Source organism: Mustela nigripes, chromosome 10 (genome assembly GCF_022355385.1).
Source record: "Mustela nigripes isolate SB6536 chromosome 10, MUSNIG.SB6536, whole genome shotgun sequence".
Classification (NCBI taxonomy): Eukaryota; Metazoa; Chordata; class Mammalia; order Carnivora; family Mustelidae; genus Mustela; species Mustela nigripes.
In genome coordinates this window covers 39,783,306-39,808,079 of record NC_081566.1, presented here as the reverse complement: position 1 = coordinate 39,808,079, position 24,774 = coordinate 39,783,306, and the positions used below count along the sequence as shown (strand labels likewise).

The 24,774-nt window shown below is 52.6% G+C and overlaps 1 protein-coding gene across 1 annotated transcript; it reads right to left on the bottom strand.

The window, feature by feature from the left end:
• Positions 1-18,556: 18,556 nt before the first annotated feature.
• ELF3 (E74 like ETS transcription factor 3) lies at positions 18,557-23,657 on the bottom strand. The gene is made up of 9 exons (XM_059413096.1): positions 23,514-23,657; positions 22,905-23,075; positions 22,316-22,537; positions 21,991-22,077; positions 21,669-21,788; positions 21,385-21,474; positions 21,091-21,207; positions 20,002-20,197; positions 18,557-19,363 (listed from the first exon to the last, which is right to left on the bottom strand). The coding sequence occupies exons 2-9, from the start codon at positions 23,065-23,067 to the stop codon at positions 19,249-19,251; spliced, it is 1,110 nt and encodes a 369-aa protein (XP_059269079.1). The 5' UTR covers positions 23,068-23,075; positions 23,514-23,657; the 3' UTR covers positions 18,557-19,248.
• Between the last annotated feature and the right edge of the window lie 1,117 nt (positions 23,658-24,774).

Sequence of the window (24,774 nt, the reverse complement as noted above, 5' to 3'; positions counted from 1 at the left end):
CCAGGACCCTGGGATCATGACCTGAGCCGAAGGCAGACGCTTAACAACTGAGCCACCCAGGTGCCCCAACATCTAGATTCTTGAGAAATTTCTTGAGAAAAATATTCGCTTTCTAAAATATAAAAAATTTGCATCTGCACTGCTGGGACGGATTCTAAGAATCAGCCCTTGTCTACCTCAGAAAACGGAACGGCTACACAACAGCCACAGTGTCTCAGAAAGTAGTTTCTTTCTTAAAAATTACAAGAATCCGGGGCGCTTGGGTGGCTCAGTGGATTAAGCCACTGCCTTCGGCTCAGGTCATGATCTCAGGGTCCTGGGATCGAGTCCCGCATTGGGCTCTCTGCTCAGCGGGGGGCCTGCTTCCCTTCCTCTCTCTCTGCCTGCCTCTCTGCCTACTTGTGATCTCTCTCTGTCAAATAAATAAATAAAATCTTTAAAAAAAAAATTACAAGAATCCTGAGAAATCTTCTTTTTGAAGGAGGACCCAATTCAGACATGAATGGAGTTTTCATGGGTGAGGAAAAGAACTCCAGTCCAAGTCCTTGTTAGGCAACGTTCCCCGTGGGGAACTACATTTCTTCATGAGAGGAATTCCATGTTTGTCCCCAGTCAAGAACTTTCCGTTGCAAGTTGCTGATCCCATTTCATTATTTTATTTCAATCTCGGGTCTCTTTCTGGGGCGGAAGTACTTTTGGTGTCATGGAGAATCTGAAGAATGATGAAGGGAAGAGAGACTACACCGAGATCTTAAGTGGTACAAAGTATGTGTTTTAAGATTTATTGATTGATTGATTGGGCGAGGGAGAGACAGAGAATCTCAAACAGACACTGTGTTGGACCCGCTGGGCTCGACCTCACGACCCTGAGATCACAGCCCTAGCTGAAATCGAGACTTGGACTGCCCCACTGAGGTGCTCCATTAAGTGTTAGAAGGTATTTTAACAATAAATGCTCTACATGGTTTAGATATAAATACATGCTTTTTGACAATACTGAATGAATATAAAACCACCTGAGCCTATGCAAAGTGTAAAATGTGGTTTGCCATCAGGAAACCTTCCATATCACTTGTGTATTTATATATCCTATGGTCACATGTGGTCAAATTTCAATGCTCATAAGCAGTAATGCAGGTAAAGAATTTTTTTAAGATTTTATTTATTAGTCAGGGAGAGAGCACAAGCACAGGGAGTAGCGGGTGGAGGGAGAAGCAGGCTCCCTGCTGAGCGAGAAGCCTGATGCGGGACTTGATCCCAGGACTCTGGGATCATGATCTGAGCCAATGGCAGACACTTAACTGACTGAGCCACCCTGGCATCCCAGAAATTACAGATAGTAAGGCAGGGACTGTCGTGTACCCAGCTCGGGCCAAGGGGTTTCCTCTGTCTCTTGCCCTGTGGACGTGCCCTCCGCCAAGCCAGGTCTTTAAGGCTCAGCGCACCCGGGCTGCCGGGCCCCCTGGTGCCATTTGCATCTGGTTAACCATTTGCTCTGCTCCAGGGTGAGGTAATCCCGGCTCACTTGGGAGAGGTAATTCCTGCAGCAAACCAGCCCAGCCTGCATCGTGAGGCTGATGTCACCCTGACCCTTCCCGAGGCCGCTACCCTGGCCAGGCCTCGAATGGGTGGGGAACAGGGGGTGCTTTCTTGAACTAAGGGCACATTCCAGACTAAAGTCACCCTTTCCCCACCCTAGCTGTGTCGTGGAACCCCCTCCCGTAAACCCAGCCCCAGCTCCCAGCACAGCAAGAGGAAGGGCAGAGAGAGAATCTTGGGGCACCTGGGTGGCCCAGTCGGTTAAGTGTCTACCTTTGGCTCAGGTCATGGTCCTGGGATGGAGCCATGCGTCTGCTCTGTCCCTCCCCCTCCCGCTCATGCTCAGTCTCAAACAAATAAATAAAATCTTAAAAATTAAATTAAATTTTAAAAAAGGAAGGGGCACCTGGGTGGCTCAGGTCATGATCTCGGGGTCCTGGGATCAAGCCCCCCAGCGGGCTCCCTGCTTGGCGGGGAGCCTGCTTTCCCCTCTCTCTCTGCCTGTTGCTCTGCCTACTTGTGATCTCTCTCTCTGTCAAATAAATAAATAAAATCTTTAAAAAAAAAAAAATGGAAAAAGGAAAGGGAATCTGGAAGAGCCCTTCCACCTAATTTGAGGGGACCTGGTGGTGGGGGCAGGCTGTGTGGCAAGGCAAGAGAAGAAATGGTTGGAGACAATCCGGGAACTGAGGACAGAGCCCTACATTGGGAGTCTCTAGACCTTAGTCCTGGCTCTGCCATGACCCCAAGCTCCCATCCTTACTCCCCAATAAGGACAGACCAGAAGCTCCTTGGCCTACTGTCTCTGCTGGTAAAGCCCTAAGGTGTGTCAGGTGCTTTACACCAATGACCCTGTTTAATCCTCAGAACAGCCCCAGGAGATGGATATGAGTATAGCCTTGTTTCAGAGTCAGGGAAGCTAGAACCTGCCTCAGGACCAGCAAGGCCGACTGAGGACTCTGCCCCACGCAGGTTGGCTCCGAGGCTCTGAACCACAGCACCATCTTGCCTGCTGCCCCCGGTGGCCCTCCCCTCCCTCTGGTCCCCCAGCTTAGCCTCCACACCCTACCCTTCCTCCCTCTGCCTTTTCTTTTTTTTTTTAAAGATTTTATTTATTTATTTGACAGAGAGGGATCACAAGTAGACAGAGAGGCAGGCAGAGAGAGAGAGGAGGAAGCAGGCTCCCCGCTGAGCAGAGAGCCCGATTCGGGACTCGATCCCGGGAACTCGAGATCATGACCTGAGCCGAAGGCAGCGGCTTAACCCACTGAGCCACCCAGGTGCCCTCCCTCTGCCTTTTCATACGAATTCCTGGCAAACCCCAGGCCCTGTCCGTTCTGAGAGGAAGGCCTGTGATGAGCTCATTCACACAGTTTCCTCATCTCTCCCTAAACTCCGACAAAGAAAAGACCACGGTAGCAAAGAGGCCAATCTTTTATCTGTTGGTTAGAGCTAAAGGTCCTCAGCCTTGCCAGAGGTCACCAGGGAGGAGGGGGCAAAGACGATAACTAATGGTTATTAATTTCTGTAGGAAATATGAAGTGGGTCCACTCATTTATTCAATACATTATTTATTGAATGTTTTGTCCACACTGCGGCCTTGTGACAAAATGGGCAAAAAGTTACAGCTTCGAGAAGCATACAGATTCATGGGAGAGAAGGTCAGTTGACAAAAAGAAAGAAAGAAACCTCGATATGGTGTGTCTGATCAAGATTAATGCGGTGGAGAAAGCACCGAAACGAGAAGAGAGGATGAGGAGTGCCGGCAGGGCGGAAGCGCGCGACGGGGTGCCATTTTAATCACGGAGATCGGAGGACTTCGCAGAGAATGTCGCATTTATTTATTTATTTATTTATTTAAAGATTTTATTTATTTATTTGACAGACAGAGATCACAAGTAGGCACAGAGGCAGACAGAGATAGAGGGAGGGAAGCAGACTCCCCACTGGGCAGAGAGCCTGACATGGGACTCGATCTCAGGACCCTCACCTGAGCCAAAAGCAGAGGCTCTAACCCACTGAGCCACCCAGGCGCCCCAGGAGGTCACATTTAAACAAAGACTCACAAGAAGTGAGACAGTAAAGTATCTGGGTCTGGAGAGGACTCCAGGCAGAAAGAAGAGGAGGTTGAAAGTTCTGAGGCAACAAACAGCATGTTCCAGAGCCATAAGGTCTGAGTGTCTAGCAGAGCAGGAAGCAGTCAGTGCCGTCAGAGAGGTGAGGCCACAGCGGGAGTCTGGCCTCACCTACCCCTGGCAGGATCTCAGCTTCTCCTCTGATGGGGAGGGAAGCTTCAGATGGAGCAAAGGATCCACTAGCTCTCAAGGCTGGAACAATTAGGAGGCTTTGGGGTTAAGAGATCTGGTTGGCCGCAGAGGAGATGGGTGAAGTGGTTGGATTCTTGATGTATTTTGAATGTAAAGACAACAGGATTGCGTCCAGATAGGATATGACCTATTTTTGGCTTGAATAACAAAAAGAAGTTTGCATTGATTATGGAAGAGGTGTTTTAAGAGGGAGGTTGCAAGTTGGGTTTGAGTATATGGAGTTGGAGTGGCAAGTAGAGATATCACGGAGGCAGCTGGACATGGGAGTCTGGACGTCAGGGGAGGTCAGGCGTAGATGGCGTTTAATACCGTGCAACTAAGTAATGTCACTGTGACAGGAAGTGGAGATAGAAAGGAGCAAACACTGAGCTCTGGGCACTCCAACACTGACATTGGGGAGACGAAGACACCCGGGGAAAGGAGTCTGAGAAGGACAGTCCCTGAGGTGGTGTCCAAATCAAGCCTGGCGAAGACAGTGTCTCAAGGAGGAGGTCGTGATCAGTGGTGTCATGTCCACTGCTAGATCAGGGAGATCAGGACTAAGACTTGGATTTAACATGACGAAGGTCGCTGAGGACATTGGTTAGAGCATTGTCAGTGGGGACACCAAAGCCTGACTGAGTTTAGGACACCACTAAGACGGACAGCTCTTTGCCATTAAGGGGAGCAGAGGAATGGGCAGTAGCTAGATGGGAATGTGGGTCAAAAGAGAGTTTTGTGTTGTTGGTGGTATAAGATGGAAGAAAGAAAAGCACCCTTACACGGCCATGCGGATAATCAAGTAAAGAGGAACATGCTGAGGAGGGGAGGAGGGATTTGCTGGAGTAAGGGAGAGGGGAGGGGAGATGGGAGGGTATTTAGGGCACGAATGAGGGGTTGGCCACAGCCAGGAGCACAGACAGTTCATCTGAAATGGTAAAGGAGAAAGGTAAAGGGTCCAGGCGTGGAGGGTGCTAAGGGGGAGGAGGCAGTGAGAGGCGTCAGGGGTTCTCTTCTGATTGTTTCCATTCTGTCGGCGAAATAGGAAAAAAGGTCCTCAAATAAGAGCAAGGAATGGGAAAGGAGGTGGAGGTGTGGCATGACTGAGGACGTGAGATGATCCGCTGAGAGAACAGGAGAATGAACCAACTAGGGAAAGGCAGAGTAATTGTCGACCCTAAGGCCCCCTTGGGATGCACGATCAGTGATCAAGGCTAGAGTTTCTCATCTCAGCATTACTGACATTTTAGCCTCAATAAGTCTTTGCTGTGGGGCGCTGTCCCGCCTTTAACTGGATACTTAGCATACTTGGCCTCTCCCCTTAGATGCCAGGGCACCTCTCCCCAGTTGTGACAATCAATATGCCTCCAGACATTGCCAAATGTTCCCAGATGTGGTGGCAAAATTGGCCCCATGAAGAACCACAGACAGAGACTGAGGACAGAGTGGCTGTTAATCAGCACAGATGCTGATTGGGGGGGACTGAGAGTTGAATTAGATCAAGATGGTGGTTTTGCCAAGTAAGGGGAATAAAGTCAAAGGAGACAAGAGAATTTGCAACATTGTGGCTGGAACTAGAGGGTATTATACCAAGTGAAATAAGTCAATCAGAGAAACAATTATCATATGATCTCACTGATATGAGGAATTTGAGAAACAAGACAGAGGATCATAGGGGAAGGCAGGGGAAAATGAAACAAGACAAACCATAAGAGACTCTTAATCTCAGGAAACAAACCGAGGGTTGCTGGAGGGGAGGAAGGTAGGAAGGATAGGGCAGCTGGGTGATGGACCTTGCGGAGGGGATGTGCTATGGTGAGTGCTGTGAAGTGTGTAAGACTGATGATTCACAGACCTGTACCCCTAAAGCAAATAATACATTATATGTTCGTTTAAAAAAAAAAAAAAGGAGGCAGGAGAGTGCAGGTTCTCTGAAGGAGAGTGATGATAATGACTGAATATGGAATTCAATCTGGGTAAAGGGGGAGAGAGAGAACAGCCCCCACCAGGATTGTCAGGCTACAGACTCCTCAATACTTAGCCTCCTCAACTTCTTTTCAGCTTCTACCCACCACCTGGTCCTAAAGCCAACAGCCCATGTTTTAGGGTTGTTGTCTGTTTTCACAATAGCATCACACCTCTAATTCTGTTCTAATTCTCTATTGCTGATGGAAAATCACCTCACATCTTAGTGACTTAAAACAACAACCACTTTAGTATTATTATCTTTCATGGTTCTTGGGGCTAACTGAGCTCAGCGAGGTGGCTCTCACTGAGGGCATCTCATACAGTCATAAGCATATGGTGGCTGTGGCTGAAGTCACCTTGAACTCTTCCTTATACATCCGGCATTTGATGCTGGTCATCATCTGGGACCTCAGATGGGGCTACTGGACAGAACAGCTCCTTATTTCCTCCCTGTGTGGCTGGGGCTTTCTCACAGCATGGTGGCTGGGTCCTGGGAGCAAGTGTCCAAGAGAATGAACCAGATGGAAACTATATTGCCTTATGTGAACCAGCATCGAGAAGACACAAAGTCTTTCCACGGCATTCTACCCACTGGAGTTACCAAGACCTGACTGTATTCAAGAGGAGGGAAACTACACATGTTTTCAAGTAATTGCACCTAGACTCTCCGTTCACTGAGAAAGCCATCAGAAGAGAAGGCCCTCCGCTTCCCCCTTCTACACCCTTCCCTCCGGCCACAGTCAGAGAGGGGATACCTTCCCCCGTACCCCAGCTCGGCCTCCATCGGTGGCTGACTTCGTGTGCTCGCTTGCTCATGGAGTCCTGATCTGTCAGCCATTCATTACTCTCTCTCTCCCGTGAAACACCACGTCCTCATGACATTCATGACTGGGAGCTAAGACTCTGGTCTCTGGAGTTAGGATCCTTGGGAGCCGGGTCCTATCACATACTTGGCTTTGTTGACACCAGGTGATTATTTAACCTACCTGGGCTTCACTTTCTCATCTGTAAACATGAATGGTGGTAATCCCAGCTTCATAAGATTGCTGAAGGTTTAAGATTTTTTATTTATTTGTTTGACAGAGATCACAAGTAGGCAGAGAGACAGGCAGAGAGAGAGAGAGGGAAGCAGGGTCACCACTGAGCAGAGATCCCAATGCGGGATCAGGATCTGAGCCGAAGGCAGAGGCTTAACCTACTGAGCCATCCAGGCGCCCGGGTTGCTGAGGTTTAATTCAGATTATCCATGAGCAGAGTAGCTGTACTTAAGGGGGAATACCCATTCCTCATTCCTGCTGTTTCGTTGGGAGGATAACTTTCCTGGCCTTTCTAGGCCCCTCACTCACTTCTCTCCTGGCAGGACAGAGTGACTGGTAAATTGAGGAACATGAACAGATGAAACGTAGCCCAGACCCTTCCTCCCTCTTTCTCTCTGGAGTGAGAGAGCGCAAGCCCTGTCCTGCTTCCATGCATCTAATTTTTACAAGGGTTGGGGTGTGGAGGAGCGCGTCTAGCGCCTCCAAGACTGGGTGAGTGGGTCTGTCTAATTGTGAGCTTAGTATTTCTGCCTACAGAGAAAATCCACATTCTCCAAGGTCAGATTTATCAGGAACACATGTGACATTTTACTCTTCTGTCTATCTTGCTCTCATAAAATGTGACTTATATTTCTCAGGATTGGGTTGGGAAATCCCAATCTCTAGTACATATGGGAAATGCTCCCTATTATTATCCTCTGGGTTTTCCTTTTTTTTTTTTTTTTTAAGATTTTATTTATTTCTTTGACAGAGAGAAAGATCACAGGTAGGCAGAGAGGCAGACAGAGAGAGAGAGTGAGAGAGGGAAATAGGCCCCCTGCTGAGGAGAGAGCCCGCGCAGAACTCGATCCCAGAACCCTGAGACCATGACCTGAGCTGAAGGCAGATGCCCAACCAACTGAGCCACCCAGGCACCCCCCTCAAGTCCTCAGTTCTAACAAGTGCAGGGTCAGATCACTGCCTCCCTCAGCCCATTGGGTTTTTCTCCTGAAGAATGGCAGCCCGAGTCACCCGTCATTGAGGCAGATCTTTTCCGTTACCCTGCCCCGTAGACATCTTTGCCCGTTAGACATCCTTGGATCTCCTGACCCATTGCGCCGCCCCAAGCCTGTCTCCGCCACCATCACCATCACTCTGGTCTTCACCCCATCAATCTACACCCTCCACCGCCCTCACCGTCCTCAACCCCCTTCGCGGGATGTTTCCCTAAAGCAATTACGACTCTGTCATTCCATTACCAATACCTCAACCCCCTCCGTGGGTACCATTCCCCTTAGGACCTGACAAAGCATTTCATGGTCTACAAACCCTTGGCTCAATTTTTCTTTCTTTCTTTCTTTTTTTTTTTTTTTTTTTGCCACCGCTGCCCGGAATGCTATGCTCACCCTCCTACTCAATCTCCTACCATTCTCTGTACAAACGGGACCACTTTGTGCATCTTTACCTTTGGACGTGATGTTCTCTCAGCCTGGATGAGCCTCATCTCTGTGCCCTGGCAAGTTTCCGCTCATCTTCCCACCCACACCTCATTCCAGATTCCCTGCTCTGCTCTGTGGTTTCAATATCACTTGGTAACTACTTTCATCACACGAGGAATCCCAGTGTGTGGTAAACACCTGCTTACTCATATGATTTCATGACGGGAGTAGAGCGCCGGCCTTGTCCTTCCTTCCTTCCTATCATCAACGTCTGGCACACAGCAGAGTCTTCAGTGAATCATCATTTTTAATGGAGGCGTAATATTCTAGATTGTAAATAGATGAGTCATACTTTAGTGAACTTATCCCAAATATGAGAGGTATTGTTTGTTTTACTTTTTTTTTCCAGTTACTAATGTTTATTTTTCAAAATAGAAAAGGCAACTGTCTACTTTTTTTTTTTAAAGATTTTTTTTTTTAAATTATTTATTTGACAGAGAAAGAGAGGGATGACAAGTAGGCAGAGAGGCAGGCAGAGACAGAGGGGAAAGCAGGCTCCCTGCTTCCGAGCAGAGAGACCGATGCGGGACTCGATCCCATGACCCTGAGATCATGACCTGATCTGAAGGCAGAGGCTTAACCCACTGAGCCACTCAGGCGTCCCTGGAAGTAACACAAGTTACCGGTTCCTTTTGTGTCCTTCTAGAGATTCTTTCCGTCATTCTTTCTTTCTTGCTACCCACCCCCCAACGTGTCGGCACATGTGATAACAAATTATATACATTGCTATTATCTGCTTTTTCCATGTAAACTGTTTTGGAGATTGGTCTACATAAATTTATGCATTCTTTTTAATTCAATTGAGATTATCCAACCAGTACTCTATTACCAGACATTTCGCACGTGCTTAAGAGCATCAGCTCCGGAATCAGAGTGCATGGGTTTGAGCACTAGTTTCAAACTGACTGGCTGTGAAACCTCGGAATGGGCCTTTAAGCTCTGCAAGTTTTCTCATCAGTAAACTGGGGGATGATGTAGACGCACCTCAAAAGGCGGTCGTGAAGGTGGAGAGTTTGCACGTGTAGAACACTAACAACACCTGACACGTAATAACCCACTCAAGAAAGCGACTTATATTTTTTCTTTCCAGCATTTTGTTATTCTCCCCCAAATTCTGCAGTGGTTACCCCTGTACCAAGATGAACATTTTTTCTGGAGGATGAGTCATTAAAAATGGGATAAAGATGCTCTTGGGCCCGGAGAAAGATTCATTGGGAGGCGAAATTACACACATGCATGTATTTGGGGGGTCAGGGGAAGGATTTTTTTTTTTTCTGAAAGCACTCGAAGAAATCTAGAACTCCCCCCTCAAAGAACCAATATGCACGCTGGCCCTCTCTTACACGCTGACCTAGCGTGTAAGAGAGGGCCAGCTCCATGTGGATGAAGAATGAGTGAAGGTTACATTTCCACTCGGGATGTAGCAAGCTGAAAAGGGCGTCACTCCCACCCTAGTAACAGTCAGATGATCTACAAAACCAGAGCTTTCCTTGAGCCTATCAGAGAGCTGGGGGCATGGGGCAACCAAGTAACACAGAACCCAAGGACAGACAGGCCCGTCTAAGGAGAGGTGGGACGCAGGAACAGGCTGGCCCAAGGCAAGCAAGCGGGAGCACTCAGTAGGCCATACCGGTAGGGAAGAGCTTTGTTGATGTTTTTAACAAATTGCTGAAGGCTGAGTGAGGGTTGGAGTGACAGTGACAGAGTGACAGAGCTGCACATTCACAGGTGGACTCAGACCTCCCTGGGGCTCAGGGGTGAGAGTGGGGGCAGGCCGGAGACAGCAGAGAGCCTCCCTCGGTGGTGGAAGGAAGCCTGTTAAAGCAGCCATTCTGGGGATGGGGAATTTTGCCTCCCAGGGGACATTTGCTAAGTCTAGAGACGGTTTTGGTTGTCACAGCTGGGGGAAAAGGTTTTGCTATGGGTATTTGGTAGGTAGAGGTCCGAGATGTTGCTGAACATCTTACAACGCCCAAGACCAGCCCCATCAGCAAAGAATTATCCAGCGTACAATGTCAATCGTGTCAACTTGAAGTGGGGCTACTGGTGGGGGTTACAGGTCTCCCACAGCTGAAAGAGTGGCAGGAAACTCTTCCCCATACAGGATCTGCTATAGACACAAGGCAGTTTGGCTGCCACAGGAAGGAGAGTCACGATGGTTGAAAAATTCCCACCTTCGAGACCCAAACACACAGGGCCTGCCTAAAATGGAGTCTGGACCAGAATAACAGAACCCTCCTGACCCGAGGCCCTGTGCCACCAGGCTAAAAGACTGACATAGCCAGCAATAGCCGTCCACCCGTAGGGATGATAGGAGAGCACGGAGAGAACCCTCCTGGGCACAGGCACACAGGGGAGGCAGGATGCTGAGGGCAGAGCAGGAGCAGTGAGAAAACCCAGCACCGAGCCCAAGGTGATGCTGTAGGAACAGGAAGCCAAAGGCATCCTGAAGACTACCAACCACAGCAACAGCAAAGCTGAAGCTAAACCAGGCTCCTCACCAGACTGGCTCCATGCCCCTAGACAGACAGACAGAAAGACACACACACCCTAATGACCTAGCAGAGAAGGTATACCCATTTCTAGCCATATGTACTATTTATCTCAATCATTACTCTTCTACACAGATGTCCAGCATTTAATAAAAAATTAAGAGACAGGGTGCCTGGGTGGCTCAGTCGGCTGGGTGTCCAACTCTTGATTATGGTTCAGGTCGTGATCTCAGGGTCCTTGGATCGGGCCCCGAGTCAGGCTCTGTGCTCAACATGGAGTCTGCTTGTCCTTTTGCCTCCCTCTGCTTGTGCTCTCTCTTTCTCTCTCTCTCCTTTTCAAATAAATAAATAGTCTTTAAAAAATAATTAAATGAAAATTATGAGACTTACAAAAATAATCAAAGGGGAAAAAAAGCCCCACTGCCAAGAAACAATGTGACCAGTAGAACCAGAGTCATAATGACCCAAATGTTAAAGCCTCTAGCAGAAAAGGTAGACGATACGCAGGAACAGACGGGGAATTTCAGCAGAGGCAGGAAAATTCTAAGAACCAAAGAGGAATGCTGGAATTGAAAAATGGACACAGAAATGAAGAATGGCTTCAACAGGCTCATCAGAAGACAATACAGCTGAGGAAAGAAAGAATCAATAAAAGAGCACCATAATGTGCTGTGAATCTCTGGACAGTCTTAATCTCTCAGAGCCAAGGTTTTCTCACCATTTGAATGGAATCATTCTTGCCTCTGAGTGACTGAAAGGAAGAAACACCCTGGAGACATTTTTTTTTAAGATTCTATTTATTTGAGAAAGAGAGAGCATGGGGGGGGGCAGGGCAGGGGCGGGGTAAAGGGTGAGAGAGAAGCAGAAAGAAGGGGGCCTGACCAATGAACTGTGGGGCTCCATCCCAGAACCCTGGGATCATGACCTGAGCCAAAGGCAGACGCTTAACCGACTGAGCCACCCGCAGGCACCCACTACCTTCCCCCACCCCGAGACATTTTTTTTTAATGTCTGAAGAGATATAAATAACAGCCCCTGAATTCTTTTTCCAATCCCATGGATACCTAAATTTCTTTTTCAAAAGGAGAAATGGTTTAAATTCCTTCATAGCAATATATACATAATCTAACTTTTTTCAGAAAACACGAAGTGATTTCTCATCATGCCACCCAGAGAGAGCCATAACATTTTACAAAGGTGAGATCACTCTGTACACGATGAACGTAAACCTGCCTCTTCCCCTCCACTTCATAATATATCCAGGACAAGTCTATATGTCTATAATTATAGCTCTGAAACGTCACTTTAACGGCTGCCTAGTATTTGAATAAATCTCTCTCCTGCTGTTAATTTCGCCGGTCCTCTTTCAAGTGACACTTGGGTCACTGCTGTCTGTCTGCAATTATGACACCATGAGAGTCCTTGTACATATATATCTTTGTGAACCTATCCAGCTATTTTCTTTGGAAAAATTCTCAAACGTGAAATTGCTGTGTGAAGTGGGTAGGCATGTTTTTTTAAGGCTTTTGGACAATTTGTCAAATTGCTCTTCAGAAAGTGTCTCCTAATTCACACCTAGACCAACAGTTCATGGCATGTTTGAGTTTATCTTTACATTGTCCACAGCTCTAGACATCAGGAATGTTCTTATTATTCTTTTTCCAGTTTGCTATGTGAAAGGTAGCGTCTCCCATGGTTGTAAGTTTCTCTCATATCAAACCATGGTAGAGAAGAATAGATGCTTCTGTCTGCATTCTCCATAGAGATTTCAGTTTTCTGAACCTTAGTATTGGCCCTGCCTGGACCATTTTGTCTAGCTAGACATCAGCCAAGAACCCAAGCTTGTGCTATAAGGACTCTAAACCCCAGCATGCTTTGCAAACCCTTGTTATAGGTGAGGGATGGACCAAAGCATGCTGGGACTTTCCCCTGAGTGTTGTGGCCTGGGTTACTGAGGCTGGCGCAGGTGTAGAGGTGGGCAGGTGGGGCTGAGTCATGTGGGACACTGGGCATGGTTTCCTGGATCAGCTCCAGAGTTGACACAAAGGTTCCAGTAACGGGCAGCTGAGCTGGGCTAATTGCTGCTGCTGCCCCAGACCAGCCCTTCCTGTAGGAGAAGAGGGAGGAGGGGCCCAAGGGAAGAGGAGGAGAGGGAGAAGGGGTGCAGCACTCCCAAGGGATGGCCCCATGAGGATCTCAAAAACTAAAAACTCACTCTCCATCCTTCCTGTAGGATCAGGAAGTCCCTGAAAAGCATTTCTAAGTGAATCCACGCACCCCCTCATCCCAGGTGGGTTTGTAGATTGTAGAGCCCTTCTCAAAGCATGCATCTAATGGTGGGATTTCAGGCACTGGTCAGCGACATTGGTGTTGCTTGGTGCCTCTCAAAACAGAGTCGGTTGCGGGGTTGAGAGAAGGTCAGGAAGCCAGGGTTCAAATCCTGATTTCTTCAACTCACTGGCTCTGGAAACTTGAGCTGTTTCTGAATCTCTCTAAAGCCTCAGTTTCTCATCTATGAAACGAGGCCTCATCCTACCCTGCAGACTTGCTGGGGCGCTCATGTCCATGACTTTGGAATTTCTTGGGCTCCAGCCCCGGCTCTCTACAATCCCTGGGTGACTTCTTCCCAGCCAGGTCCCCTGCACCCTGCATGGAGCCAGGCACTCAGAAGACGCTCCTTGAACACTCACTGAGAGCGTAAATGAATGTGGTACATTAAGCACTCACTTAGCATATGGCTTGGGGCCAGTTGTCGACATTAATCTCGGGTTCTGCACTGTCATGCTGTGTGACTTTGAGCAAGTCGCCTTCCTTCTCTGAGCCTCCACTTCTTTACCTATAAAATGGGCTTGTTCATCTGGATCTTGTGCTCTATTTTACAAATCACAGGGAGATGGTTATGATGTAGGGACTAAGGGCATTGTTCTTCCTGAAAAGAGGTGGGTTGAGAGAAGAAATACTAGAGATATAATAATAGATAGTAATAGATAAGTATAATAATAGAGCTATTGCATAGATGAATGAGGTCATGCCAACTCTCCTTCCCCTTCAGCAGGGAGAGAGCTACCTAGATGAGTGAAGGTTGCTGGGCAGACCTGGTATCTTTGGGCGCTCTGGGTTAGGCAGCCATGCCCAGCCCAGAAGGCCATCGCTGATACTCCAGTGTGCACGAGTGCCTATTATATCCATGTGCTGAACTGGACTTAAAAAAATGTTCTTGGAGGTAAAAAAAAAAAAAAATGTGAGACTTCTAGTGAGTATCAGAGAACTCTGGTCCCCATCCCAGACCCTTATAGTAGAAGGAGCTGGCTAGGTTTCTATATTGTTTTTGTTTTTAAAGATTTTATTTATTTATTTTGGGAGAGAGAGAGAGAGAGAGAGAGAGAGAAAGAATGAGTGTTGGTGGGGGGAGGGGCAGAGGCAGAGGGAGAGCAAGAATCCTCAAGCAGACTCCTTGTTGAGTGCAGAGCCCAACGCAGGGGCTCTATCTCAAGACCCAGAGATCATGACCTGAGCTGAAATCAAGAGTTGGTTGCCCAACCAACTGAGCCACCCAGGTGTCCTGGGTTTCCACACCTGTGAGCACGACTATTCCTTGTGCCCACCCCTCCCCCCCACCACCACACTGCCGTCATGCATTTACTTACTGACATCCTTAATAACCATCATTTTGCTGGGTGGAGGGGGTACACAATGAGCTCCCAGTCTGGGAGCAGCAGGGGGTTAGGTGTAGATATTTTCAACCAGCGGTTAAAGGGGTTGAAGACTTCCTGCCTCTGAGGCTACCCAGATTTTCTGTGGCGGCTGTATGGTGGACTGGGGAATATAGAGGGGACAGCCGGATCTTGCTTTTGCAGACTGTGGTCCAGTTGGAGAGCTGACTCAGTTCTGCCAGATCTTCTGATTTCTGTTTCTTTTTTTCAAAGATTTTATTTATTTATTTGAGAGAAAGAGAGAGCATCCCCGCTGAGCAGGGAGCCTGACGCAGGGCTTGATCCCAGGACCTGAGACCATGACCTGAATCGAAGGCAGATACCTCACCAACTGAGTCACCCAGACACCCCAGCAAGGGCCCAAGTTTTCATTTTGCACGGGCGCTGCAAATTATGCAACTGGCCCAGGGGGAGGGAAAATCTGAGCCCATCTGGTGAGGAGAAAGGGCAGAGCAGAGGGCAGGAAATGCTTCAGAAAGGGGGTCAGCTGGGGAGCCTGGGTGGCTCAGTCAGTCAAGCATCTGACTCTTGATTTCAGCTGAAGTCATGAGATCAAGCCCCAAGATACGCCCAGCACTGGGCGTGAGGCCTGCTTAAGATCTCCCCTCCCCTGTGAGCTCCCTCTCTCCCTCTTTAAAGGAAAATGGGGGAGGGGCGCCTGGGTGGCTCAGTGGGTTAAAGCCTCTGCCTTCGGCTCAGGTCATGATCCCAGGGTTCTGGGATGGAGCCCCACATCAGGCTCTCTGCTCATCAGGGAGCCTGCTTCCTCCTCTCTCTCTGCCTGCCTCTCTGCCTACTTGTGATCTCTGTCTCTGTCAAATAAATAAATAAAATCTTTAAAAAAAAAAAAAAAAAAGGAAAGTGGGGGAGGGGGTCAGTTGTTCCAGAGGGAAGAGATGAGCAGTGTGACAGCAGGGCTCAGGCAGGGTGAGCCTGGGGGTTTAATCCACTGGGGGGGGATGTTGAGGCTGGGTGTATGAGTGTCACTGACATGTGACTATGACATGTGTGGGAGTGTGTGTGTAGTTGACATGTGTCAGTATGAGTGTGACTAATGAGTGTGTGTGACTGATGTGTGTGTGTGTGTGATGTGTGTGGGAGAGTGTGTATGCAGTTGACATGTGTCAGTGTGACTAATATGTGAGTGTATGTGACTGATGTGTGAGGGAGTGTGACTGATATGCAACAGTGGGTATGGGTGTGACTGGGATATGTGTGTGTGCACATATGTGGGGTATGGGAGTGGTGTGGCTGTGTGAGACCGCGGTGTGTGTGAGAATGTGTGGGGTGTGCAACTGTGTATGAGCGTGTGTGAGAACGTGTGTGACGTCTGTGAGGTGTGAGCGTGTATGTATGTGTGAGTATGTGACAGTGTGTGCCTAGGGGGAGGTGGTGGCCGGGCAGGGAGAGGCAGGGAGAGTCACTGGGCAGTTTAACAAATATTTATTGAGCACCTTCTGTGTGCCAGGTGCTGTGCAAGGTGCTGAGATGAGTAAGCCTGGCCCCTGCCCGGAGGCCCTGTCAGCCCCACAGGGGAGAGAGACTTGGAAACAGGTAAATGGAGTGAAAGAACAGACTGAAATAAATCCTTCACAAAACTACAACAAGTTTACCCAATTCACCCAGGAGAGCAGGGAAAATTAGACTTCCCCAGAACTGGGGGAGGGGTAGGCTGTGGGGAGAATCCGGGAACTCTCTCAGGGAGGCCCAGGGCCAAAGCCCGCCAACCCCCACCTGCCCCCAGCAGACACACCCAAACACGGGAGGGGTGACCTCCCTCCGACCTGCCCCGCAGCACACCCGGTTGCAGAAGCAGATAAGAGGTGACCAGCAGCCCCGGGGCAGGACCTAAACAGCCCAGCCCCACCCAAAGAGCCGCACACCCCTGGGCAGAGACGGGGCCCATCTCTGGGGTGGGTGGGTCAACTCTGGTTCCAAGTGGCTCCTGAGCTGGTGAAAGTTGGGGGTGTGGGGGGGGCTGACACCTGACGGAGAGGACAGCAAGGAGGGGGAATGAGAAAGGCCAGGCCTGGGGTCTGTCTGTGTCTGGGCTCTGCAGTGGCCTGAGAGGGAAGAGCGGTGCTGGCACAAAAGACATCTTGAATAAGAAACATGTCCCTCAAAAAAAAAAAAAGAAGTCCCTTACAGGGCGCAGCGGAGTCCTCTGTGCCTCCCCAACGCCAGGGCTGCCAGGGCTCCCCAACTGCTCCCAGTTTCCCCTCCCAGAGCCACAGCATGGGGCTACTGCCGTCCGGGCTCCCACAGAGGCAGGAGCCCTCAGATCTTGCTTCCCGCTCACCTGGCGGGGAGGGTGACCTTGGACCAACCACTAGCCTCTACAGGGACACGGGGACGCCCAGTCTCCTCAAAGGGCTACGGTGTGGATAAAAGGAGATAATGGGAGGAGGAAAGCACCTCATAAACAGAAAATGGCAGGACAAAGGTCGGAGTGTAGTGCTGGGCCCAGAGCCATCTCCCAGCCCTTTTCGGCAGAGGATAAAGGGGCCCAGGCCCCAGGGTCCCAGCTCCCCTCCCCCTCAGACCCTCTGGGGCACACCCAGGGCTGGCAATTCCATTTTAGAACTGAAGACAGGGACAATCAGGGCCGTGTTCTCTGAGTCCCTAAGGTTCGGCCAACACTCCTGGCTAGGCAACTTCAGGCGACCAGGGTCACCTCTCTTTAGGGTATAAAGACTCCCCCAAAATAACATGGGCTGAGAAATTAGCACAGTGCCTAGCATGTCTTCATTTCCAAGAAATGAGGTCATTCTGAGGCTAAGTCGCCGAAGGCTCCCCGGCTGAGAGGTGGCCTGACGGGCCTGGACGCCAGGGCTGTTTGAGGCTAACCCCTCCCCCTTATTCTCCTCAACTAACTTGCCAGTACAGCTATACAACACTTTGCCCAAAATGGCTCCAGAAGATTCCAGCATCTGGATGGTAACCCCACCATCCTCTCCAACTTCCCCACTTTCCTTTTTGCCAGTGTTTCTCCAGAGCAAGCCCATCTTCCCCACGTCTGGTTTTCTAAGCTCCCTTCCTTACCCGCGGCCTTCAGCGAATAATCTGCTATTTCTAAGACAATTAAAGAGCATTCCAAACTTAACAACATGCCTTTTTAATGTGCTCTCTGGAATCTGAAGCCTCAAACTTAAGGAGCTTTCCGCTGGAAGATACCCTTCATGAGGAACTGTACACCCCGTTAGCAAAACGTCCTCTCCAAGAACCTGTCTGCAGGGTCACTGGGGAGACAGAGTAACACAGTTCTGGAATGTACTGAGGATTAAGTCGGAAGAGCCCTAACCCTGGGGACACCCTCAGGGAAAAAGCTACTGAGCAACAAGGTGCTGTCCTGGCAGCCTTAGCTGAGTCACTGGCCCTGTTGAACCTCACCTTCTGCATCTGTAGACTGGGAGGGATAAACCTCCCTTTCCCTTTTTGGGAGAAGAAGAGGTGGGCTGAGGGCCCGTCTAGCACAGTGCCTGGTACACTAGGCTGGCAAACGTCTATCCCATCCCCGCTTCTTTCTCACCAAGTACTCATCTCCGTTTATGGCCAACACGGCTGGAATCCAAGGTGTCTATTCCACAAGGTTGGGTAGCTAATTCTCGACGTCTTAGAGAGCATCGGATCCAAACCCCAGCCTTACAGCACGGAAGCAGGCTGGGAGGGCTGACCTGGCCAAGGTCACAGAGCCAATGTCTGCCTGGCCAAGGTCACAGAGCCAATGTCTGGCGGGAGCAGCAGGGCCGGCCCGGTGTCCGGCTCATGCCCTTGCTTGCACGGAGCCTGGGACACTTTCTCAGTCTCACCTTGTTTCCTTTGCTTGCCCGCCAGCCCCCGGGGCAGCTTGTCTGTGGAGCCAGCTCTCCTGCTCTAGGACACCTGTCCCTACCCTGCAAGCCAGCCTCTGCCTCCCACTGCCCGAGCCGGGTAACCGGCCTGCTCTGGCCCCTTGCTCCAACCCCGCGGGCCTCATCCAATCTGGAGACCCAAATCTCAGTACACAGGGAACGAAGACGAAGGTTAGAAAAAGTCCCAAAGACACTTTATTGGAGGGTCTCTGCCTCCATTCCCAGGAGAGAGGAGCCAGGAGCCCCATCCTGAGGGTCCCGGCATCTCCCTGCCCTCACCGGCCCTGCCGAGGACCTAGGACAGTCTGTTTGACCACGAACACGTGGAGAGGAGCAGGGAGGGGAATGTCTTAGAAAAAATAGATCTCTATGTACATCTGACATATTTATAGCACATAAATTAGGGAGTGCTCCGACCCCTGCCTGCGGAGTCCAAGCACTGAGGTGGAAGCCAGTCCAAGAGCTGGAGGCAGGAGGACCCTGCCCGGCCCCCTCTCTCACAGCGCCTTTGTTGCTTCCTTGGGCCTCTGGGGCTCAGTGCAGGCATCTGGAGGCGGAGGGCACCGTCTGCAGCTGCTGTCTGGGTGGGGTCTGAGGAGGCACCAGGTAAGGGGAGTGATGCTGGCCGCTGTGGTCAGCCGACAAGTCACCTCAAACCCCAGGGCTCGTTATTCCAAGAGCAGGGCGGAGAGTAGAGGCCACCAGCCCCGGATCCCAGGATGACGGCTGAACAAGGTAGCAGAACCTCAGCTTCTCTCTGTGGCCCGGCCCCAGCATGCCCGAACGGTGAGGGCCTGGTGGTTGTCCCAGGAAGGGCTGCAGGCCTCAAGTCCGTGGGTTCGGTCCCGGGTCCCGTTCGGACCCTCAGTTCCGACTCCCAGCAACTTCCTCCTCCTTCCAGCCGCTGGAGTTTTTGCCAAACTTGTAGACCAGCCGCCGGCCATCCACCCGCTCCAGGATCTCCCGTTTGTAGTAGTACCTGCGTGTGGACAGGGGTGATCAGACTTGCCCAGGTAGGGGGCAGCCCGGACTGCTGACGCCCTCCCCCCACCCCAGCCCCATTATCCTCGCCGGGCCTGGCCCACTGGGTTCCAGCCTGAGCCTGACCCACTTCCGGCAACTTTCCTCTTCTTTCCTCCCGCCCGTCACGGCACCCCAGCCTAGAAGGTGTCCACGGTCCCTGATGCCACCCGTGCTTCTGTGGCTCTTATGGCTCTGCCCTGGGGCTTGATCATGAAACCAAGTGGTTTTAGGGCTGGAAGGGACCTTGGTGATCGTTCAGGGGGACACTGAGGTCAGACAAGCAATCGAATCGATTCAAGAGAGGGAGAGCCAGGTCTCGGTGGAGGCTTTGGCTTACTACGCTCTTTTCACCACGGAGAACTTTTCTCAGGACAAGCCTTGCAGATAATGCAAAGGAATGTTGTCAGAGGGTCCCCTGTGTTTGCCCTGCCAGCCTACTGCTCTCTCCGTGTCATCCTTCAACCCACGAAGTAGGCAGCCACTGTTCTCAGCAGATGGGACTCAAACCCGTCAGGAGAGCGGCGGTCAGAGGGGGCCGGGGGAACGCGGACGAGCTGTCCCGGCAGCCCCTGTGGGGGCCGGGCGCCCGCTCACCTCATGGCCCTGCTCAGCTTCTCGTAGGTCATGCTGCTGTTCTTCTTCTTTTGGCCCCAAAGCTGGGCCACCGCCTCCGACCGCAGGAACTTGAAGACGCCCTCTTGCCGGTTCTCCCACTTCATGAGGCCTTCATTGAGCTCCGGGTGGATGAGGATGTCCCGGATAAACTCCCACAGGTGGGTGCCTCTGGGGGCTGCAAGGCCGGAGACTTCGGTCAGAGACCAGGGTGGCCGCTCTCTCCTCCGAAGGTGGCGGGGCCCCCGCGGGGCCTAGCACGCGGCCCACGCACAGGGGGCCGCGCCACACCAGGGCTGCTCGCCTCCCGCCTCCCACACCAGACGGGGACTGCCTCTCACACAGCACAGCTGTTTTATGCTCAAATATTGATCCTGTGTCTGGCTGGACTGGACAGTGACTGAGACACACGACTGCCTGAAGGAGCCCATGGTTCGGTGGGTGCCACCGTGAGAAAGCAGACACACCTACAGGTGGTGAGAGCTTGGCAAGTACAGACCAGGGAGCTGGCCCTGGCCTGGGGGATGAGGGGACAGCTTTCTGGAAAAAAGAGCCCCCTGAAGGTAAGAAGCAGCCAGGCCCAGTGTTGGGGGGAAGGGAGGCTGCTAGCACAAAACGGAGGCAAGGAGCCGCTCATGACCTGGCGGTTCCCAGTGTCTGGCTGGCGCACACTGGGGCCTGAGGCCTGCCACTGGGGCACAGTCCTCTGCCCAAGCCCCTGGCGGCCCCGCAGGCCCTCCCAGCACCCACCAGCTTCCCCCTCACACCACTAAGGGTATCCCAGCAGGCAAGACAGAGCAAGTGCAGAGAGTGGGTGGGCTGGGCACCTGGGCTCTAGTCCCTCGGGCCTTCTTCCAGGGCCTCAGTTTCCCCTCATCTCCAGGACCACCCATCCAGGCTCTGCAAGGAGGTGGTAACCGGTACCACACAGCCTCGGGCCCCATGCGCAGCTGTGATAGTGGGAGGGAGAAGCAGTGTGGACAGCCAGCGAACGCAGGAGGAGAAAGCATCAGCGGCACCCCCAGGAACCCGCCAGGCCTCAGAGTAAAGGGGGGGACTCCAGGAGCTCACCATGTTTGCTCTTCTTGCCCTCCAGACACTCCCGAGACTCTTTGCTCAGCTTTCGGGGCCGACCCCGTTTCCGCTTCCCATGCTTAGGATCCCCCTTCTTATAGTCGGGAAAGCCATCTAAGACAGGGGAGGGGCAAGGTCAGGAAGGGAAGGAATGGGGCAGGGGGGACTCAAGGGGGCAGCTCCTACCCAGGAGGAAAACCCTGCAGGGGAGCAGGGATGAGGGGAAGGACCAGCGCCATGGACACTGCCCACTGGGACACCCCAAGGGACCAGGAGGCTCCCTGGACTCACCCCTGGAGAAGAGTTTGCTGTCACTGGAATCCAGGTCCACGTCACTTCCACCGGAGTCTGAGGAGTGGGGGCTCTGGGAAGTACCGGTCCCTAGGGGAGGTGGGGTCCGAGTGAGTCCCCCTGCCAACCCACACCTTCTGGGGAATCGGCTGCTGGGGGTCTCAGGACACACTACCCAGCCTGCTCCTGTTCCTCCCAGAAAGCCTGGGCTCTCCTGCAGGGAACCAAGAGCTGCGGGGCATTTGGGGGGGAAGGGAGGCTGTGGTCCAGACGAGGGAGCTCACCTGCGGTGGAGACATCAGAGCTGCCGGGGGAGGGGGCTCCGGGACCGTAGCTGCCCGGGAAGTAGGGGCTGGCCTGCCGGCACTCCTCCAGCATCTCCTGGCTGAAGGGGCTTCCCTGGTCTAGGAAGAGGAGGTAAGGGTTCAGACAGGGCTCAGAGGAACAGGCAGGGGCACTCGGCTCCCCAGAGCCCAGAGGGCCAGTGACCTGCTGTTTTTCCAGTTGGGGGAAAGTCTGGAGAGAGAGGGTCAGCTCTAGTGCTCTGGGGAGAGGCAGAGATGGGATAGGACAAGCTAGGGAATGATGGAGGAAATGAATTCTCACCAAAAGGGCCGAGGGGCTCCTGGAAGGCCGTACTGTCCTTCTCCAGCAGCTCAATGATCCAGCTGAGTTCATCAGGAAAGCTGGAAGCTGATAAGGAAGCGAGGAGGGGTCAGAACCCTGGTAGGCGTCCCACTGCCCCCTCCCCTCAGGACTTCTTTCTCTGTCTGTGCTCACTGGCCTGGGGCTCCAGGTCCTTCCCATAGCCATGTGGTCTCGGCCGGGAGTGTGGGCCGGTCCCTAGGCCAGCCACCCTAACTGAGCGGGAGACGGGCAGGAGGTAGGCCTCCCCCTCCAAGTCCTGGGCTCCCAGGGGCACCAGACTCACTGAGGTCCCACAGCTGGGAATAGAGTTGGTCCCCTAGAGGCCCGAAGACCAGCCGCAGCTCCTCGGGGGCACAGTTGCAGAGCGTGGCCCCGTCCATGTCACACCGCGAGAAGTCGATGGAGCTTGCGTCGTATTTGTTCTTCTCCACTTGGTAGCTGATCCAGTCCAGAACCTGGGCCTTTGACCAGAACTGGGGTTGCTTCCCCGACCAGCTGGCCTTCTCTGCAAGGGACCGCGCAAGCGTCAGTTCAGCCGGAGCCACCCGGATCCTCACTGCCCATCTGGGCTTCCATGTACATCCCATCTGCCCCCACCGGCCCAAGTCTCGGCGACCCTGCCCAGCGGGGGGGGGGGGGGGCAGGGGGGGGCAGGGGCGGCAGTCACAGTGCCCTTGCCCAGCACCTCACCATCGCTCGCTGCCCCTCAGCCTCAGTACCTCAGCCTCTTACAAGTGACCCCAGCCCCTAGTGCTGGAATTTGCTGGGGAGGGGGGACCCTCATCCCTGCCTGACTTCCCCACTTATCTAACAGGCAGAAGAGGGCTGTCTTTCCCTTCCCCAAACACCCCGTCCCACCTGCCGAGACCCACCTGTGCCCTCCAGCGGCATCTGGGGGTTGCCCAGGGTCAGCACCAGGTCATCAGCCCCAAAGGTGGCAGCAGGGGGGACAGAAGCCAGAGCGGGGTCCTCTGCGCTGTACATAGTACTGAAGTAGTTGCTGAAGACGTTGCTAATCTCACAGGCTGCAGCCATGAGGCTACCTGGGGACGGAGGCCAAGGCTGGTGAGGGCCAGGGTCCTCCCCTCACCCTCCAGCTCTTCTGTTCCAGCCAAACCTGGGCCAGGAAGAGCCTCAAGGGGTGGGGGCGGGGCGCATGGTGAAGGTCAATATCTCTTCGGATACCCCCTTCTTCATGAAGGGCTCCAAGACCGCAGAGCCTGCTGTGGGCACCAGGCCTCCTGCTGGGCCCCCTCCTCAGTACCCCCCATCCCTGACCCTTTGAGTCAGACTGGCAGAGCTAGGGCCACTCTGTCCCTCCCTGACACCGTGCCTCTGCGACCTTCAGGGCACTCCCACCGCCCGACACTCCTGCCCCACAGGCAGAGCTGCAGCGGGTGGGTTGAGAGCTATGCGTCCACTCGACCCCTCTCCGGCTTCCCAGGGCCCAGGCTGGGCAGTACGACAGGTGGTGGTCCTACCTGAGGGGCGGAGTGTGGGTGTGGCAGCAGGCAGGACCAAGGCACAGCAGGCTGGCGAGAAATCCAGGAGGCAAAGAGCTGCGCCAGGTAGCCAGCTCTGAGGAGTCTAGCCCGCACTCCCCTCCCGCCCTAAATAGAGGCCTGTGGGAGCTCCTCCCCGAGCCCAGGCCTTTATAGTGCGCCTGGCGGTAACCGGAGCTGGTGGCTCATTGGACAGAGGGGATTTCCTGGCCTTTACACTGGGCTTCTGGCCCCAGGTGATTTGCATATTTTGTGCCACTTGGCCCGGATCCTGGCAGGCGGTGCTGGGAAATCAGGCCCGGCTGGTTTAATGATTGTCAGAGTCTGTCATCCCGCACCCTCTGGGGTTGGGCACAGGGCACTGGCCTGGGCGGGTGGCAGGAGTCGCGGGGGTAGGCATCTGTACTTTCGGCCACCCTCTGGTGCAGGAAATTCCTCAGGGGGGCCAGGCCGGGGATGGGCTAGAAGGGGGAAGGGAATGCGATAGAAGCAGGGAGGAGGACTGCTAGTCCCCAAAAAGGTCTGAGGACAAGGGGGCCTAGCAGGCAGAGCAGAGAGTGGGGTTGAGGGAATTTTCCTACATGCCCGATTCCTGCTGGAAGGATCTCCAGACACTAGGCAATATCCATGGGCTAATACGGCCTAGCCTCGGGGCCCTGGTGTCCCCATTGTCCCCAGTGTCCTCTGTAGCCTGCTTGCTGGCATCTACTCGGTGGTAGTCTTGACTCGCTTTGCCTGCCCGGACCCCATGCAACCTGCAGCCGGAGAGACCTGGCTCTTCCTCTGCCCTAGCCGGAGCCCTGGGACCCTGGGGGCGGCTGCAGGTGCTGGGATCCACACAGCGGGGTTTGTCTCCCCTAGTTTCCCCGCCCTCCGCCTAGTTGACCTGTACCTGTCTGCTACCCTCTAGTGGCCAGAAGCCCGACTCAAACTGGTTCCTGGCATTCCACGTAGAAAATGGAACACTCAGTGTTCCCCAGGCACATGTAACACAGTCTCCAAAACAAAACACGTAAAGAATGTGTGATTGTCCCCATTTTATTTTTTTTTAAGATTTTATTTACTTATTTGACACAGTGAGAGAGAGATCCCAAGTAGGCAGAGAGGCAGGCAGAGAGAGAGGGGGAAGCAGGCTCCCTGCTGAGCAGAGAGCCCGATGTGGGACTCGATCCCAGGACCCTGGAATCATGACCTGAGCCGAAGGCAGAGGCTTTAACCCACTGAGCCACCCAGGCGCCCC

Bases quoted from the DNA above. Each gene is read 5' to 3' on its own strand.
- ELF3 (XM_059413096.1), bottom strand. From the start codon at position 23,067: ATGGCTGCAGCCTGTGAGATTAGCAACGTCTTCAGCAACTACTTCAGT. The intron at 21,789-21,990 runs GTGAGAATTCAT...TCCTCTTCCTAG, and splicing joins GGAGCCCCTCGGCCCTTTTG to ACCAGGGAAGCCCCTTCAGC. The intron at 21,475-21,668 runs GTGAGCTCCCTC...CACCTCCCCTAG, and splicing joins CTCTGATGTCTCCACCGCAG to GGACCGGTACTTCCCAGAGC.